Source organism: Cajanus cajan, chromosome 3, assembly GCF_000230855.2.
Source record: "Cajanus cajan strain Asha chromosome 3, NIPB_CcT2T_4, whole genome shotgun sequence".
In the NCBI taxonomy this organism is placed as follows: domain Eukaryota; kingdom Viridiplantae; phylum Streptophyta; class Magnoliopsida; order Fabales; family Fabaceae; genus Cajanus; species Cajanus cajan.
Window position 1 is genome coordinate 79,896,004 of NC_138519.1, and position 14,290 is coordinate 79,910,293.

Sequence of the window (14,290 nt, forward strand, 5' to 3'; positions counted from 1 at the left end):
TCTCATATTATGTCCTCACCCTTCTTATCTAAAAATTAGTTTTCAAAAATTCATCCTTACATATAAAATAAAATCGGTTATTTTGTATGAAAACATTTTTAGAGATTTTATTTTAATAATATTTTTTTTTATATAAATTCCTATAATTTTTTATCTAATATTTTAATCTGTGCAATATATATGCTAAATATTTGTTATATATAGTTAAAATTTTATAAGAAATTATATATAAATAAATACTATATTTGATAATATAAATTATATTTAAAATTAGTATACATAAATATTTTTAAATATATAAATTATATTTTAATTTATGATAAATCATTTTATTATAACACTATTTATTGATAATTTAATTTAAAATATTAATATTTAATTAATAAATAATTATATTTTAATTTTATTTATCATATTTATTTATAAGTTAAATTTTATTTTTTAAACAAAGTCAAAATAATTAAAAATAATATTGTGCTACAATATAAATTATTTATCTCAAATCTAAAATATACATTATACATTTAAAAATATCTATTTATATAAATTTTAAATATAAATTATATATTCAAATATAATATTTATTTATATGTATAATTTATTATAAATTTTAAATATAATAAACATTTACTCTTTGCGATATGTAAACTAAAATATTAGTTATTTTATGAAATGATTTTAAAAATAAAAAAACAACTTAATCAAACACAATGTTTCTCAGGGAGATGTGGCTTTGAAAACGCCTACCCCACAGATATTTTCAAATTTGCCATATATAGAAAGCGCCTGGGAGAGGCTCTTTCTAAAAATAAAAGGCGCCTAGGGAGGAGGCGTTTTCAGTTTAAATCTGACACGTCAACAAAACGCCTGGGGGGAGGCGTTTTCAGTTCAAATCTGCCCGTGCCACATCAGCAATAGAAGGCGCCTGGGGGAGGCTTTTTCTAAAAAACGCCCACTCCCAGGCGTTTTCAGTGCCACGTGTATGCTGACTTGTCCAAAACTACATATTTCAGTAATTAATTTTTTTTAATTTATTTCATGTATTTTTAATTTTTTTAATTTACTGAGGTCAAAAAGCCTAAACCAAGAGACAAAACTCATAAAAAATAAACAAGAGACAAAAAATAATTCACATAATTTATATTTGATATTAAACTTAAAGAAAGATTTTTTTTTTCAAAACTCAACATTGACATATAAAATATACTTAAATATAAATTAGAAGTATTGTTGAGAGTTTATTTATTGAAATAAGAAATATTTTTCTTAATAAAAAAGCTTTCAAAAATATTTTTAAACTTATATAAAAATAAACTAACATTAAACGATTAACAATTTTTATTTAGTTTTAATAGTTGAGCTAGAAATATATGAACTAAAAAGAAATTTCAAGAAGTTTTGCAAATTCTATTTTTTTTTAGTTTTTTTATTAAAATATTTATTTTAAATTTCTATATATACTATTTTTTCATTTTATTCTTAGTCGTATATTTTTAATAGGAATTAAAAGAGAAGGTTAACATAATTATAAAAATTAGAAGGATCGAAACATTTCGTGTCTTTAATAATTATATATAAATAAAATATTAAAATATTGTGTCTAATTATTTAAAAAAATATATAAATTTTCTTTTTTAATATTTGAAAGGTATAATATCTATTAAAAAGTAGAGGCTAAAGATAATTATATATTCAAATATTCTGTTTATATATTAGTATAAATAGGCTAAAGATAATTATATATTCAAATATTCTGTTTATATATTAGTATAAATAAGAGAAATTTATACAATTATATAAACTAAAATTAATATCACTATATAAACTAAAAAAAAATACATACAAAGGACTAAAATAAAAAACTTTTAATTATAGATTAATAGAGAACTAAATTAATGGAAAATAAAAACACCTATAACTACAAGACCCGACTGACGGTGATTGACTCACGGTTTACAGGCTTAACGAGGGTTTAAGAAGGGGAGCGAGCAGCGGTTGCCGGAAAATCCCTGTCAGCGAGCGCCATTGACGATGGCGGAGCCGGTGAGGCTTCGCGTGGTGTTTGACGATCGTGGCATGTTGACCAAGTCAAAGAAGAAGGAAGGGTTGAAGCGTTGCTGGTTTATGCCTAAACCCCAACACACCACCATTTCCGATGTAGCCTCTCATCTTCACAGCACCTTCCGCCTCCACCGCACATGTCCTCATGGCATCATCTTATCGGTATTCATATGCATGTTGCTCTATTACTCTTTTGCATCCTCATAAATCCGCATATCTTGATTATTTGATTATTCCATTGGTTTATTAAGTATGTCAATTTGACGATTGAAATTTTGGATAACTGTGTTCCTTCTTTTTTTTTTGGGGGTTTTGAATGCAGATGGATGGTTTTGTTTTGCCACCTTTCGAGTCCACATGCATTTTGAAGGACAAGGACATTATCCGGTGAGTTTGTTTAATTGTTGGTTTATTTTTCGATTTTTGCCCACATTTTGTGTTTCTGTAGCTATAGTTTCTGCTTACAGTGTTATAATGTTTGTATATATATGTTTTAGTGCGAAGAGAAAGGGTAGCATATCAAGTGATGATAAACCTGCAATGCTGCCACCTGCAACTCGTGCGCAACAGTATATAGATCTTCCGAAGCTTCTTGCAATCGAAGGGCTTCAGGAGGAGACTGGAGGAGAAGAAACCGAGTCCCCAGGGGATAACGATGATCAACTTGAAGATGCAGTTTATGTGGAGGAACCTAAATCGGAGGGGACGGCAGTCTCCAAGAAAAGAAAAGCTTCAAAGAAGCTCAAGAGCCCTAGGTTTGTTTTGTCCTCAAATGTTGAATTGTTTGTTCAACGTAGCTTACAGAGTTGTAAGAGATTTTTGAACATTATTAAGGGGTGTTTTGTCTTCTGGGTGTTTTGGAATCTGGTTTTGTTTCAGTAACTTTTGTGTTGATGCTCTTCTGAGACATGTTCTGTCTATGTAATGTATTTTGGCAAAGCTGTCTGGGGAACAAGTTGAAAAATAGGCATTAATCTTTCTGCTCTTATTTTAACTTAATTTGTTTTTTGGTGTATGATTACCCAGGGATATTCCTTTTATCTTCAAAACCTTTTTTGTTTTTCTTGTTTTGAAACTTTAGTGGTTATTTATTGGAGTATATAAACTTTATTTGGGTTCTTAACTTGATTCCATTATCTTCTATATTCAGCCAGAAGAAGATCAAGTTGTCTACTACAGAAAACTTGGCAGTCATTCCCGAGGGCCACGAAGAGGAAAACAAAAGCTCTGATGGCAGTGCTCATCACCAATTGAGTCTTGTCAACAACGAAAAGAAGTCTTCCAAGTTATCCAGTCAGACAATTAAGTCGAACAAAAGTGGTCCTACAAGTGATGAAACAAGGTGCATTTTCATCACATTTTTTATTCATATGATACTTCAATGGTGTATTTTTTCCTTATCTGATTGTGCATTGCAGTGTATATTTGGTTCTTTCTGGGCAAGGCAATTAGCTGATAAATTTTCATGGGCAAATTTTTGTGTGCATGTTTGGTTATGTTTTATCCAGTGTTGTTAAATAGATGCTATAGCGGAGCTATAATGCTATTACATTGCAGAATTCCTTGAATCTGCGACCATGACTCTGGTCTCTTTGCGGCCACTGTGGTGTCATGTTTGCAGCATGTATCCTACATCCTTTAGTCATCTCTACCAAGTCTCTAATTAATTGAACTTTTGAGTAAATATTATGTCAAATTTTAGCATTTTTTTGCTTACAGCTTACATTTTTTTTACATATATAGTTGATATTTTTCATATATTTTAGCTATTATGCAACTTCCGCCATTCACTATATGATATAGCATATTATTGGCTTTCCGCCATTTTCAGCAATCCGCATTTGATAACACTACTTTTATCTTGTTTATTTTTGGTTTGTCTGTCTCTGTTTGTAGATTAAGAGGTGTGCTTTGATGGAGTAAAAATCAATATGCCTTTTTAATTTGTGTAGATTGTTTGATTCCTGAGTTCCTCCAATTAAACCCTTTCTTTCCATCCAGTTTTAAATCCCTGCCCCTTATGATTTTTGTTTCCAGAATATCATAAATAGTTAATATTTTTTTCCTTTTTTTCCTCTGATGTGTTGTATAGGTTTGCTCAGCCTCAAGATGAAAGTGAAACTAAAAAGGTAATACTTTATTTGCACTTGTTTTTAATACACATATAGTTGTTGTTTGCACTGAACTAAATATGACAAAGTTCCATGTTGTCATTTCGACTCTAACATTTTGATTTTCATTATAAAATTGCCAAAGTTCACTTGTAAACATTTGGAGAATATTTTCAGTTTAAGGCTTAAATCTTGATTCTTTGGCTAATCAACGCTGAGGTATGATAACTTAGTGAGTTAAAAATATATAATTTCTTCAAGTCAATTTAGGAGCTACTTCTTGTAATTGACTCTAATGGCTGTGTTCTTGTGTCCTCCTACCTTCCGTAAAAAGGTTAAATGAAGTTGTGTCAGGATATGTTCACTCGTGTTTAATTTCCAGCTGAAGAATTTTAATAGGACTTGATGCGGCCAAAGATTTAATTGCCATTATATTACCTTGATTAGAATGGCTGAAATAAAATAGAGTAAATACTTAAATCAGGCCCCCAAAGATATAGGACATCTTGTTAGTTCTCCAAAGATTTTTTACATCAATTTGGTCCTTCATAGCATAAAATTAGAGTGAATTTGGAGATTAATTTGGTGTCTGAAGATATATACCAATACATTGAGTGATTAAATTGATGTTCATGTTAAACCATGAAGGACCAAATTAATATCTAAAAATCTTCAAAGGACCAATTGATGTCCCACTCCCATGTATATAGAGGGGCAATTTGAGTATTTGGTCAATAAAATACTCCTGCCCTGTGACAATAAAAGCAACATGTCTTTCTTGTTTGGTTCAAAATAGTACCCTGTAGCCCTTGGAGATTAGTTGGTGCTCAATGATTTAGGAATATCCATTTTTATGAATAATCTTTTTGGACACTTCATATCACTTGGTCATTTTATTATGTTTCAATAATCAGTCCTTTGATAGTCCATCTCTTCACAAAAGAAGCAAGGATGTCAAGTATTTACACTTCAATTTTATTCGGTTTATTTTATTTTGTCAGTTGCCTAGTAGAAGTGCTCGGCGGAAGAAAGCTAAAAGAAGATGGCTGAGGGAACTAAAATTAGAGGAGAAGCAGAAGGAGAAGGAGAAGGAAAAGGTAATCTGATTCTGTAGTGCTATTGCATTTGTATTTACATTTTATATGGAGATAAGTTCTCACTTATGAACAATGTTGTTAAATAGCCACTATAGCAGTGCTATAGTGCTATTGAGTCGTGGGATTCCTTGGATTTGCAATTGTGACTCAGTCAGCTATTGCAGCCAGTGCCACCGAGTGCCATGGTTGCGACATGCATCACTGTTTCGATAGATGGATGTGGGATTGTAAATGACTTTTTTCCCACTCAATCCCAATGTCGAAGTCATGTAAAACATGTTAAACTTCTCCCATATTTAAACCTCTGTTCATGACTTCATGTAAGTAAGGATCAATGAAGGACTATTTTGGGCCTCCATTAACATTTATTAATCTCCCCTTGCATCATTGTGTCATCTTTGACGAGTCTCTGGACAATTGAACTTGAGTTTATGTTATGCCAATTTTTATGCATTTTATTTTTATTTCCATACAACTTAATTTTATACATATACTATACACAACACACATAAATAATATATCAACTGCCATGTCACTTTTTTTTTTCAGCATGCCATTGTTATATGATATAGCGAATTATTGGCTGTTTATCATTTTCCATGATCTGCAATTATAACACTGCTTATAAATGGCAGTTTATTAGCTGTATATGATATAGTTGACTAGTTGAGTAATAGACTTTTGTCTGGTTATTAAGATTGCTGGGGTTGAAGTCATTCATCAGTTTTCTTGGAGTTCACTTGTCCAAGCTGCTTACTATTTGCATAATGTACTTGATCATTCTTTTTGATAAGAAATGTTCTTTTCTTCAAATTTTCAGCTCCATCAGACTCCAGTGCTTGAAAATGATAGACAAGATTTATCTGTCAAAGATAACAATTGTGTTGTTTCTGATGTACGTCAACAACCTGATGAAGAAAGTGAAGAAGAGGATGATATTGTTCCTGTGGAAATTAGGCCAGGGCACATTCGGTTTGAGCCCCTTAAAAAAGGTTTGAATGCAGATCTCTGCTATAAATATTTCTAAAGTAGCACTTGTGTTTTTGGCTTTAGAATTAATTGCTTTCATTATCTGATATATGTACATGGTCTATTTGATGCAGATCTGGATCAGGCAGTGCCACAGAATAAATTTCCAGTGGTTGGTTTGATTTTCTTTTAAAGATTCACAATTTATGCTTGTTTTATTCTCCATCATAAATATTCAATATCAAATACGTGATATTGTTACTTCTGCAGTGCAGAGAAGTGTACTATGCTTTATTGTTGTTGTTATTATTATTATTATTTTTTTTGAATTTGAACTACTTATGTTATGTTTTATTTGAGTTCTTAGACTATAGGTCTTAATGGAGAATAAACAATGTTCCCGTTAGAAGTGATTTGGGATTGGAAAGTTCAAATTTTACAGTACATCCTTTTCTTCACTCCTAGTTTCTTTCTTAGGTCCATGTGATGGGTAACATAGACAGGTGGGAGGTAGCTAACAAAATTCTTTTAGGATTATTCTTGGGAGATACTCCGAGAGGAGTCAATGTTAATATAAATTTTATGGCACTTCAACAGCTCATGTAATCCATATCTTGCTTCTCACTAAAGGGCTAAGAATAGTTTGAAGTGGTAGAACTTACTAGGTTGATTAATAATTCCATAAGTTTGGTGCACAATTGCTAATCCCATTTCAGTTCTGTAATGTGGTCAAAACCTTGCAGAAGGTGAGGATTCATCTTCTGGGTGTTTTGAGTATCAGGTGATATGCTATTATTTTTGTCATGATATTTCAATTGATTTGTAAATATTATCTGAATGTTTCAGGAAACATTTCAGTGGAATGGAATTACCAACAAGAAGAAGGGCCAAAAATGGGGTACAGAGAGAATGTCATCCCATAAACAGGATGACTACAAACATGCCAATATAGAGTATCCTACATCTCAGAATGTTGAAAAGGAATTCACATTCAAGGCAGGAGATTTTGATAAGCTTAAACCTTATACAAGCTTGCCTAAGGTGTTTGTTTTTTTTTTCCCTTCCCCCTAATGTGTCCTTATGGCATTTCTCATTCTGCTAAGTATCCCGGAAGTTAATTAATCCGCATCAATGTGTTAGGAGTCTTTTACGCTGTCTTTGGTTATACTTATACCATTAAAATTCTTATCTGTACTCTGTTCTAAGAATCTGTATATTTTGTTGAATGGTACTCATTTGGTTCTGCATAATAACTTGTTCATTTCAGGAAGGTGACGTAATTGCGTATCGATTGATAGAGCTATCAGAATCTTGGTCTCCTGAACTTTCCTCCTTTAGGGTACATATCAAGTCTGCTTTTGGATTACATCATAAAAAAATCTATGCATTATAAGTTTAATACGGATTACATGTGTCCTTGCAGGTTGGGAAAATATCTCAGTATGATGCTAAATCCAACAGGATTTGGCTGGAAGCACTTTCAGAATATCCATTTGATTTTAAGAAAAAAATAGACGAGGATGCATCTTCTGTACAGTCTGATCCATACCCTTATCGGGAAGATGGTTCTTTAGAGGTAAAGTTACTCCATTTTATTCTTTTCCCCATTTATTTCAATTTGAGTTGTAGCTTATATGACGGGGGAAAGTTAATGTATCCACTATGGTAAACAATATCCAAGAGGTGCCTGGCTTATGTTAATCTGATGAATTAATAGATTGCACGTATACTAAAGAAAAAAGAAAAAAGAAACTAATATCCACCTGTTGGTGCATACGTGTATTTAATTTTATCTTACTTTAATATCATGACGAAGCGTTAAAACCTTAATTGAAATTTCATGTCCAAAAAAACTTCTTTCTAATAGAACTAGCAGGCTGCTGCTTATTTGCATGAAATTGACAATGTTTTCCTTTTACAGATAGATTATGCATTGCTTGCTGACATTCGCATGGTTAAGCATGGTCATTCTGGTTCGAAAACTGTAGTTGTTTCTAGTGATGGTTGGGTCAATTTAACAAAAGCAACTGATGAAAAAATTGCGAGTGAGCAAACTACCGTGGGAAGTTGCCAGCCTGAAAGGGAAGTTCATATCCCTGCTAAAGGTAATGTACATTTTACGATTCTTGGAGTGTATGGTGTAGTATAGAAACATGAAAACATTTTGTAATTTTGTTGTGCTGAACATGTGGATTTCTTTACAGAAAATGGGGAAGTAAACGTGTGGGACGAAATTAACGAGGCATTAAAAGCAAAGAAGGCGAAGCTGTCGCAGGAGGATGGCTGGAGTAGAGGAGAGAGCTCAAGCACCAGGTCATGGTCCCATAGAGCCATGAGATGCAGTGCGCTGGGTCCCACAATGGCTTTTTTAAGGTCGAATAACGGACTTTAAAAAACAAGCCTACATTTGGGTCATGTCTGCTGTGAGTCACCTTTCTGCAGTATTTTGGTATATATGAACAAATTACTGAAAAAATCATCTGCAATGGACATTGCACGTCCTATTTCAGAATATTATAGGCAAGCAAAATATTTGAAGGCTTATTCTTATAATCCATCTTTACGATGTTATTAGTTGCACTCCTCCTGAAAACCAAACAGAAAATTGAATCAACTGCCGGACAAAATATGCGAGACACGATTGCTCACCATCCTAAGTGCCAAGATGAAGATTATGACCATAGATAAAAGCGCGACTTTTCACTCAATTAACTCTTAAAATTCTATGTTGTTAGTTGGTAAATCGTGTTGCATGTAAAACCTGAAAACTGAAAGTTGTCATTAGTTACTTTTAAAATGGAAGCAGTAACTAATGACAGATGATGTATTATTTTACAACACCGTTAGATAATTCTACCAACTTGTATGCATTCAATTTAAACATTATTTCCTAATTTCCTGATGAAGGCCTGCTTTCGCCTCACTCTTCACTTTAACTAGTAACTGTATCTGTTGGTGTTATGCACGAATTTGTGTATAAATAATAATATAAATATATTTTTAATGTTTATAAAATAAGGAGTTTCAATTTTAGTTTTTGAATATTTTATTTTATTTTTAAAAAATTTGCAAAAATTATTATTTTTTATTTTAATATAATTAAATTTTAGATATATTTTTAGTCTTTATAAAATAAGCGAGTTTCAATTTTGGTTCCTGAATTTTTTTTATTAATAATTTGATAGAAAAAATCATGAATTTTTTTTATTTATATTAATTTAAGAATATGCATAATTATTTGCATTAATTTAAAACCATTCATAATTAGTAATTATTATAACTAATTGTTTATGTCATGTTATTATAGTTTTTTATATTAATAATTTGTTATATATTTATGTGACTTTTATAAAAAAAATTGGTGAAAATTTTTGGAAAAGTAATATATCAATACATAACATTATTTTTTAATAATATTTTCCATCAAATATTAATAATTAGTATAAATAATTTACATGAAGTTTAACACAATAATTTTAGTCAAATTATGTGGGTTTTTTTTTATTTATAATTACTTTGAATTTGTAATAACTAAGCAGTAAAAAAAACTGTAATAATTAATTAAGTTAATATTTTATGATGTTACAATTTTCTATATTAATGTGTTGTTATTATATAATAATAATAACAGTAGTAGTAGTAATTCTATATAATATGTTTATTATATAATATGTTTTGAATCAATATTTTGTATTTTTTGATGAAAAATTAAAATTACTTGTATTTTAAAATTATCCATAACATGATTTTTAATAAATAAAAAAAAGTTTCTGTCAAATATTAATAAGTATAAATATTTTACATAAAGTTTAACACAATAATTGATTTTAATCAAATTATGTGATTTCATTTACAATTATTTTAAAACTGTAATAATATGTTTTAAATTAATATTTTGTATTTTTTGTAAAAAGTTTTAAATAAGTTTTATTTTTACATTAATATTTTTTTTATTCACAAATTAAATTACTTGTATTATAAAATTGTCTATTATGTTAATTTTTCAGTCAAATATTTACAATTAATATAAATATTTTACATGATTTTTAAAAATATATATATACTTTAAGAGAATAATTTGATTTAAAAAATATATTTTAAGAAATTAATTTGATTAATGTTATAGATTTCAATTATTTAAATTTAGTTGTTTTTGTAGAATTTTTTTTTTAAAAAATAGTTAATTCTTTTATTTTTGACACAAAATATTTAATTATTTTTATTCAATTTTATTCATTTATTTTGTCCAATTCATCATTTGCATTATAATTTTTTTAATTAATTATAGAGGTAGAACCTATAATATTTTTATTATTTATTGTGATATTAATTATTTTGATATATTTATTTATTTATGATTATTTTTTATATTAGTTTATTTTATAATAAAATTTATATATAAAAAAAAAACATGGAAAGAGATTTGAAAGAAAAGAAGAAGTTGCATAATTTCTTTCCTTTTATATTATTAATAGATAGAAAGATGCTGGTGCTCCAAATAAGTAAGAAGGGGAAAAATAGCTGAAGACGTAAAAGTAAATGAGAGTCCTATCTACTATCTAGTATTAACCAAGTTTAATTATTGTTATGTACTTCAACACAACAGTCTGAGGCAAAGTGCAAGTATTTATAACAAAAATTTACACAATTCAGGTTCCACTCATTGCATTAGCTTTCTCCTCTACTTCAAGCTCAGCCATAATATTCCCTAACTCTGTATCAAGATCCTGTGTGTCATTAATCTCACTCTGCGGTTCATCACCTGAACTAATGATACAGTGATCTGATATCAGCCATTTTTCTTTGTTTTCACCATCATATTGTTTGCAACTATCATTCTTCACCACATTATGATCTAAGTCAGGCAAAGAGAAAGACAGTGATCTTACCAGGTTGTTGGGGATGTGAGAGGATTCACTGGCTGAGGATGGCAACTTCAGAGGTGGTGGATTACTCCCTCTTCGCTCAGCAATGGAGAGGAAAGAACCTTTCAGTTGCAAGTTGGAGTTTGTCCCTCCGAATGTGTGATTAGCCGACAAAGTCTCCGAGGGTGAAGACACAACTTCTTTGTGAAGTAAAGAGGAACTTTCTGAGAAAGATGCATCTTTAGCATAAAAGGGTTCAGTTGATTCAAGGCCAGATGGTGATGGCTGCCGAGAAGACACGAAAGACAAGTCGGACCAGTTGGTAGAGGAAGGTGAAAAAGTAAATGAACTGGCATAATCAGAACTTGAAGGTGAAAGTGTTGGTGACTTGGAATTGAATTTTGGACTGCAGCTTATAAAACATGGAAAAGGATTCGATGGCAGTGGTGAAGCAACAGCAGGAATGGAGAAATTCATGGCTTCATCTGGATAGCATTCAAAGGAATCCGGCGAACCACAGGGATGAATTGATGATGGTGACAAGGGCTCATCTGCAGAATGTTGTTTTTCAGCTTCAACAGTTGCACTGGATTGATCATTGCATGGGGCTGAATTAGCATCATCACAGTTCCATTTAGGGGATGTGAGCAATCCACTAGCAAACTTTCGCCTCAGTTTTGCCCAACCGTGTTCTCTAGCAGGAAGGCAAGTTTCTGATACTGTATCAGACAAGGAAAAAGGTGGAACAACCCCACCAGCAAGTGCCTTGTGAAAAATCTCAAAATCCAAATCATATGCATCAACTTTTCTTGAACCAACTGGCTCAGCACTCTCCATGCCTTCAGAGGGCAACAAAACTGGTTCCTCAATGACCCCTCCTTTCTCAGAATCAGAAAGAGCAATCCAAAACCCTGGTGGTTCTTCACCTTCTTGGATGCTCAGAATCAGACCCTTTGCCCTCTCATAACGGATCACCTGAAAGGCTGCACTCCTTGCATTGCATGACATCACCTTGTTACAATGTTTCCCCTTCCAAACATAAATAGCAGAAGGAACATGAATAATGAAGGCCCCACGAGAATCAAGAGCTTGTGCACCTGGCTGGTTTACCATTTTGGGGACCAGATGGAGAGGGTCATAGGGTGAGTGAGGAGCCATCCGGTACATCCTGAGAATAGAATTTGGACTTGCAGGCATAGCATGTACCCTTTTCTGACACTGCAAAAGTTGACAAGCAAAACCCATGTTTGGGTTGGTCACAGCCCTTGCAGTCTTCACAAACTGAAAAGCATCTTCAAAGCTTTGTCCCTCTCTCCACATCAGATAAGCAATCACAAGAGTTGTAGATCGAGAAACCCCTTGGCAGCAATGGACAAGGACACGTCCACCTTGCTCCCGAACATCCTCAAAGTAATCAAACACATCATAGAGAATACTTGTGATGTCCTCCGTTGGACTATCCTGCAACCAAAGGGTCTTGTACACAAAATCACCTTTGAAATACTCGGGACAAACAAAGCCAACACAGTTGAGCACGTGAGTGATTCCGTTCTGCATGAGGAGTTCATGGTTCTTGGCCACTGTGTCACTCCCCAAGTATATATGCTCAGCAATTCTGGAACACTCCTTGTCAAAGAAGGCCAATTTGTCCCTCTTGAAGAGAAAATCCTTGGTGGGTTGACTTGAATCATAAGCTCTGATGGAGCCTCTTGGAGTCTGAGGAAGTGGCCAAACTCCAAGATCATCAGATCCAGCACTAGGCCATTCCTCCACGCTGCGCTTGTTGATTGAGAGAGGCTGAAGAGGTGGCAAAAGTGATCTTGGTTTGCTATTTGTTGGTGGCTTGCGGCTGTTAGGAGACCTATCAGTCCACGAAACCGAACGGGAATAGGTTTTCCATGCAACACCGGTGGCTTTCTCCTTCCCTTCTTCCCCCAACATGTTTCCAACCAAAAGGGTATGTATGCTATAGGATGAAAAAGACACAAACTTGATCCACACCCATTAAAGAATTGCAACTCACTCTTGAGTACAGGGAAAAGTAAAACAGAAATATAGATAGATGATAAAAAGGGGGATTCAATTCAAGTTGAGAAGCGTGGTAAATGGGAGGTATTTGCAGTTTCTGAGTCTACCCCTTGTGTTCCATATTCCCACCTAAAACGCTTGACCCTGTCCAAGTCTCTGACTCTTTCTTTGGTACATGTGTGTGCATGTTGATAAAAGTGAAGGGAGAAGGAAAATTCAAAGAAGAATAAGCCAGAAAAAGGTGGTTACAGAAAGAGAGTGGCCGATCTCGCCGTCCTAAAGGGAAGGTTTAGGATCCTATGTAATCACAAACCACGAACACAACACAAGACAACCTTGTCCGTGACAGAACATGACAGAGGGCAAAGAGTGTGTTTGTGTTGTATTTGGCTCAATAGTTGTTTGTTTGTAGTTTAGTTGGTTAGTTGTGGCAGACCAAGCAAGTAGCTTGCCACCTAAGAATTCCTCACTATCACAAGTCTTGGTCTTACACTTGGACCACGAGGGAATCAGTCAAACCGCCACGTCATCATCACCACTTTTCTATTCATATCTTTCTTTCCTAACTACTTTATCAGCAAGACCAGTGGCAAAGCTGAGTTTCTCTTTCTATTAACATGTGTTGGATCTTTTTAACCTTGGTATTTGAAATTCTGAAATGGAAAGAGATAAATAATGAGGTGAAAAATGAAAACATGGAAATATGTAACTCTTTCCCTCTACTTTAGTACACTCACGTCACGTTGAGATGTAATTAGTATACGTATATACTTAGCAGAACCACAAAAATCAACAAACTAGTTTTGCGTTGAGATGATTGACTAAGCATACTCTACCCTAATACTATACCCGTTAATTTCTTTGTTTTTGGTTTAAAGTAAATGAAGTAGATAGCTTATATTATATGTTAATGCAAAGCATGCACATTCTACCATTCAATCTTTTTAATTAGTCTAGCTTTTTCGGCCAAACCATACACACACGAAGAGATATATATATATGTATATTAAAGGGCCATTTATATAATGGTCGAAGGAAGGGTTGTGAGTTCTGACTGAGAATATTTTTGTTTGTTGAACGTGAGAATAATATTAATTGTGAAATAGGAAATCGCCAATAGTTATTGCAAATTAGTAAATGAAAAAGAATTAAAAATAAA

General features: G+C 32.5%; 2 protein-coding genes across 5 annotated transcripts; one reads left to right on the forward strand and one right to left on the reverse strand.

Moving 5' to 3' along the window:
- The first annotated feature begins 1,935 nt into the window (after window positions 1-1,935).
- Window positions 1,936-9,161, forward strand: LOC109799680 (sphere organelles protein-like protein). The gene is made up of 13 exons (XM_020360323.3): window positions 1,936-2,223; window positions 2,384-2,448; window positions 2,559-2,816; window positions 3,212-3,403; window positions 4,154-4,190; window positions 5,174-5,269; window positions 6,090-6,261; window positions 6,373-6,410; window positions 7,085-7,279; window positions 7,506-7,577; window positions 7,662-7,814; window positions 8,160-8,343; window positions 8,443-9,161. The coding sequence occupies exons 1-13, from the start codon at window positions 2,032-2,034 to the stop codon at window positions 8,628-8,630; spliced, it is 1,842 nt and encodes a 613-aa protein (XP_020215912.1). The 5' UTR covers window positions 1,936-2,031; the 3' UTR covers window positions 8,631-9,161.
- Window positions 8,380-13,562, reverse strand: LOC109799420 (protein-tyrosine-phosphatase MKP1). 4 transcript variants are annotated; one of them, XM_020360133.3, is made up of 2 exons: window positions 11,128-13,562; window positions 8,380-8,824 (listed from the first exon to the last, which is right to left on the reverse strand). In XM_020360133.3, the coding sequence occupies exons 1-2, from the start codon at window positions 13,042-13,044 to the stop codon at window positions 8,810-8,812; spliced, it is 1,932 nt and encodes a 643-aa protein (XP_020215722.1). In that variant the 5' UTR covers window positions 13,045-13,562; the 3' UTR covers window positions 8,380-8,809. The 4 variants fall into 4 exon arrangements, with proteins under 4 accessions (XP_020215722.1, XP_020215665.1, XP_020215800.1 ...); XM_020360076.3 differs by lacking the exon at window positions 8,380-8,824 and adding an exon at window positions 10,769-11,000; XM_020360211.3 differs by lacking the exon at window positions 8,380-8,824 and adding an exon at window positions 10,769-11,005.
- Window positions 13,563-14,290: the final 728 nt, after the last annotated feature.

Coding starts and splice junctions, on each gene's coding strand:
- LOC109799680 (XM_020360323.3), top strand. CDS start 2,032: ATGGCGGAGCCGGTGAGGCTTCGCGTGGTGTTTGACGATCGTGGCATG. Junction 6,411..7,084: donor CACAGAATAAATTTCCAGTG/GTTGGTTTGATT, acceptor TGAATGTTTCAG/GAAACATTTCAGTGGAATGG. Junction 7,280..7,505: donor CTTATACAAGCTTGCCTAAG/GTGTTTGTTTTT, acceptor TGTTCATTTCAG/GAAGGTGACGTAATTGCGTA.
- LOC109799420 (XM_020360014.3), bottom strand. CDS start 13,044: ATGTTGGGGGAAGAAGGGAAGGAGAAAGCCACCGGTGTTGCATGGAAA.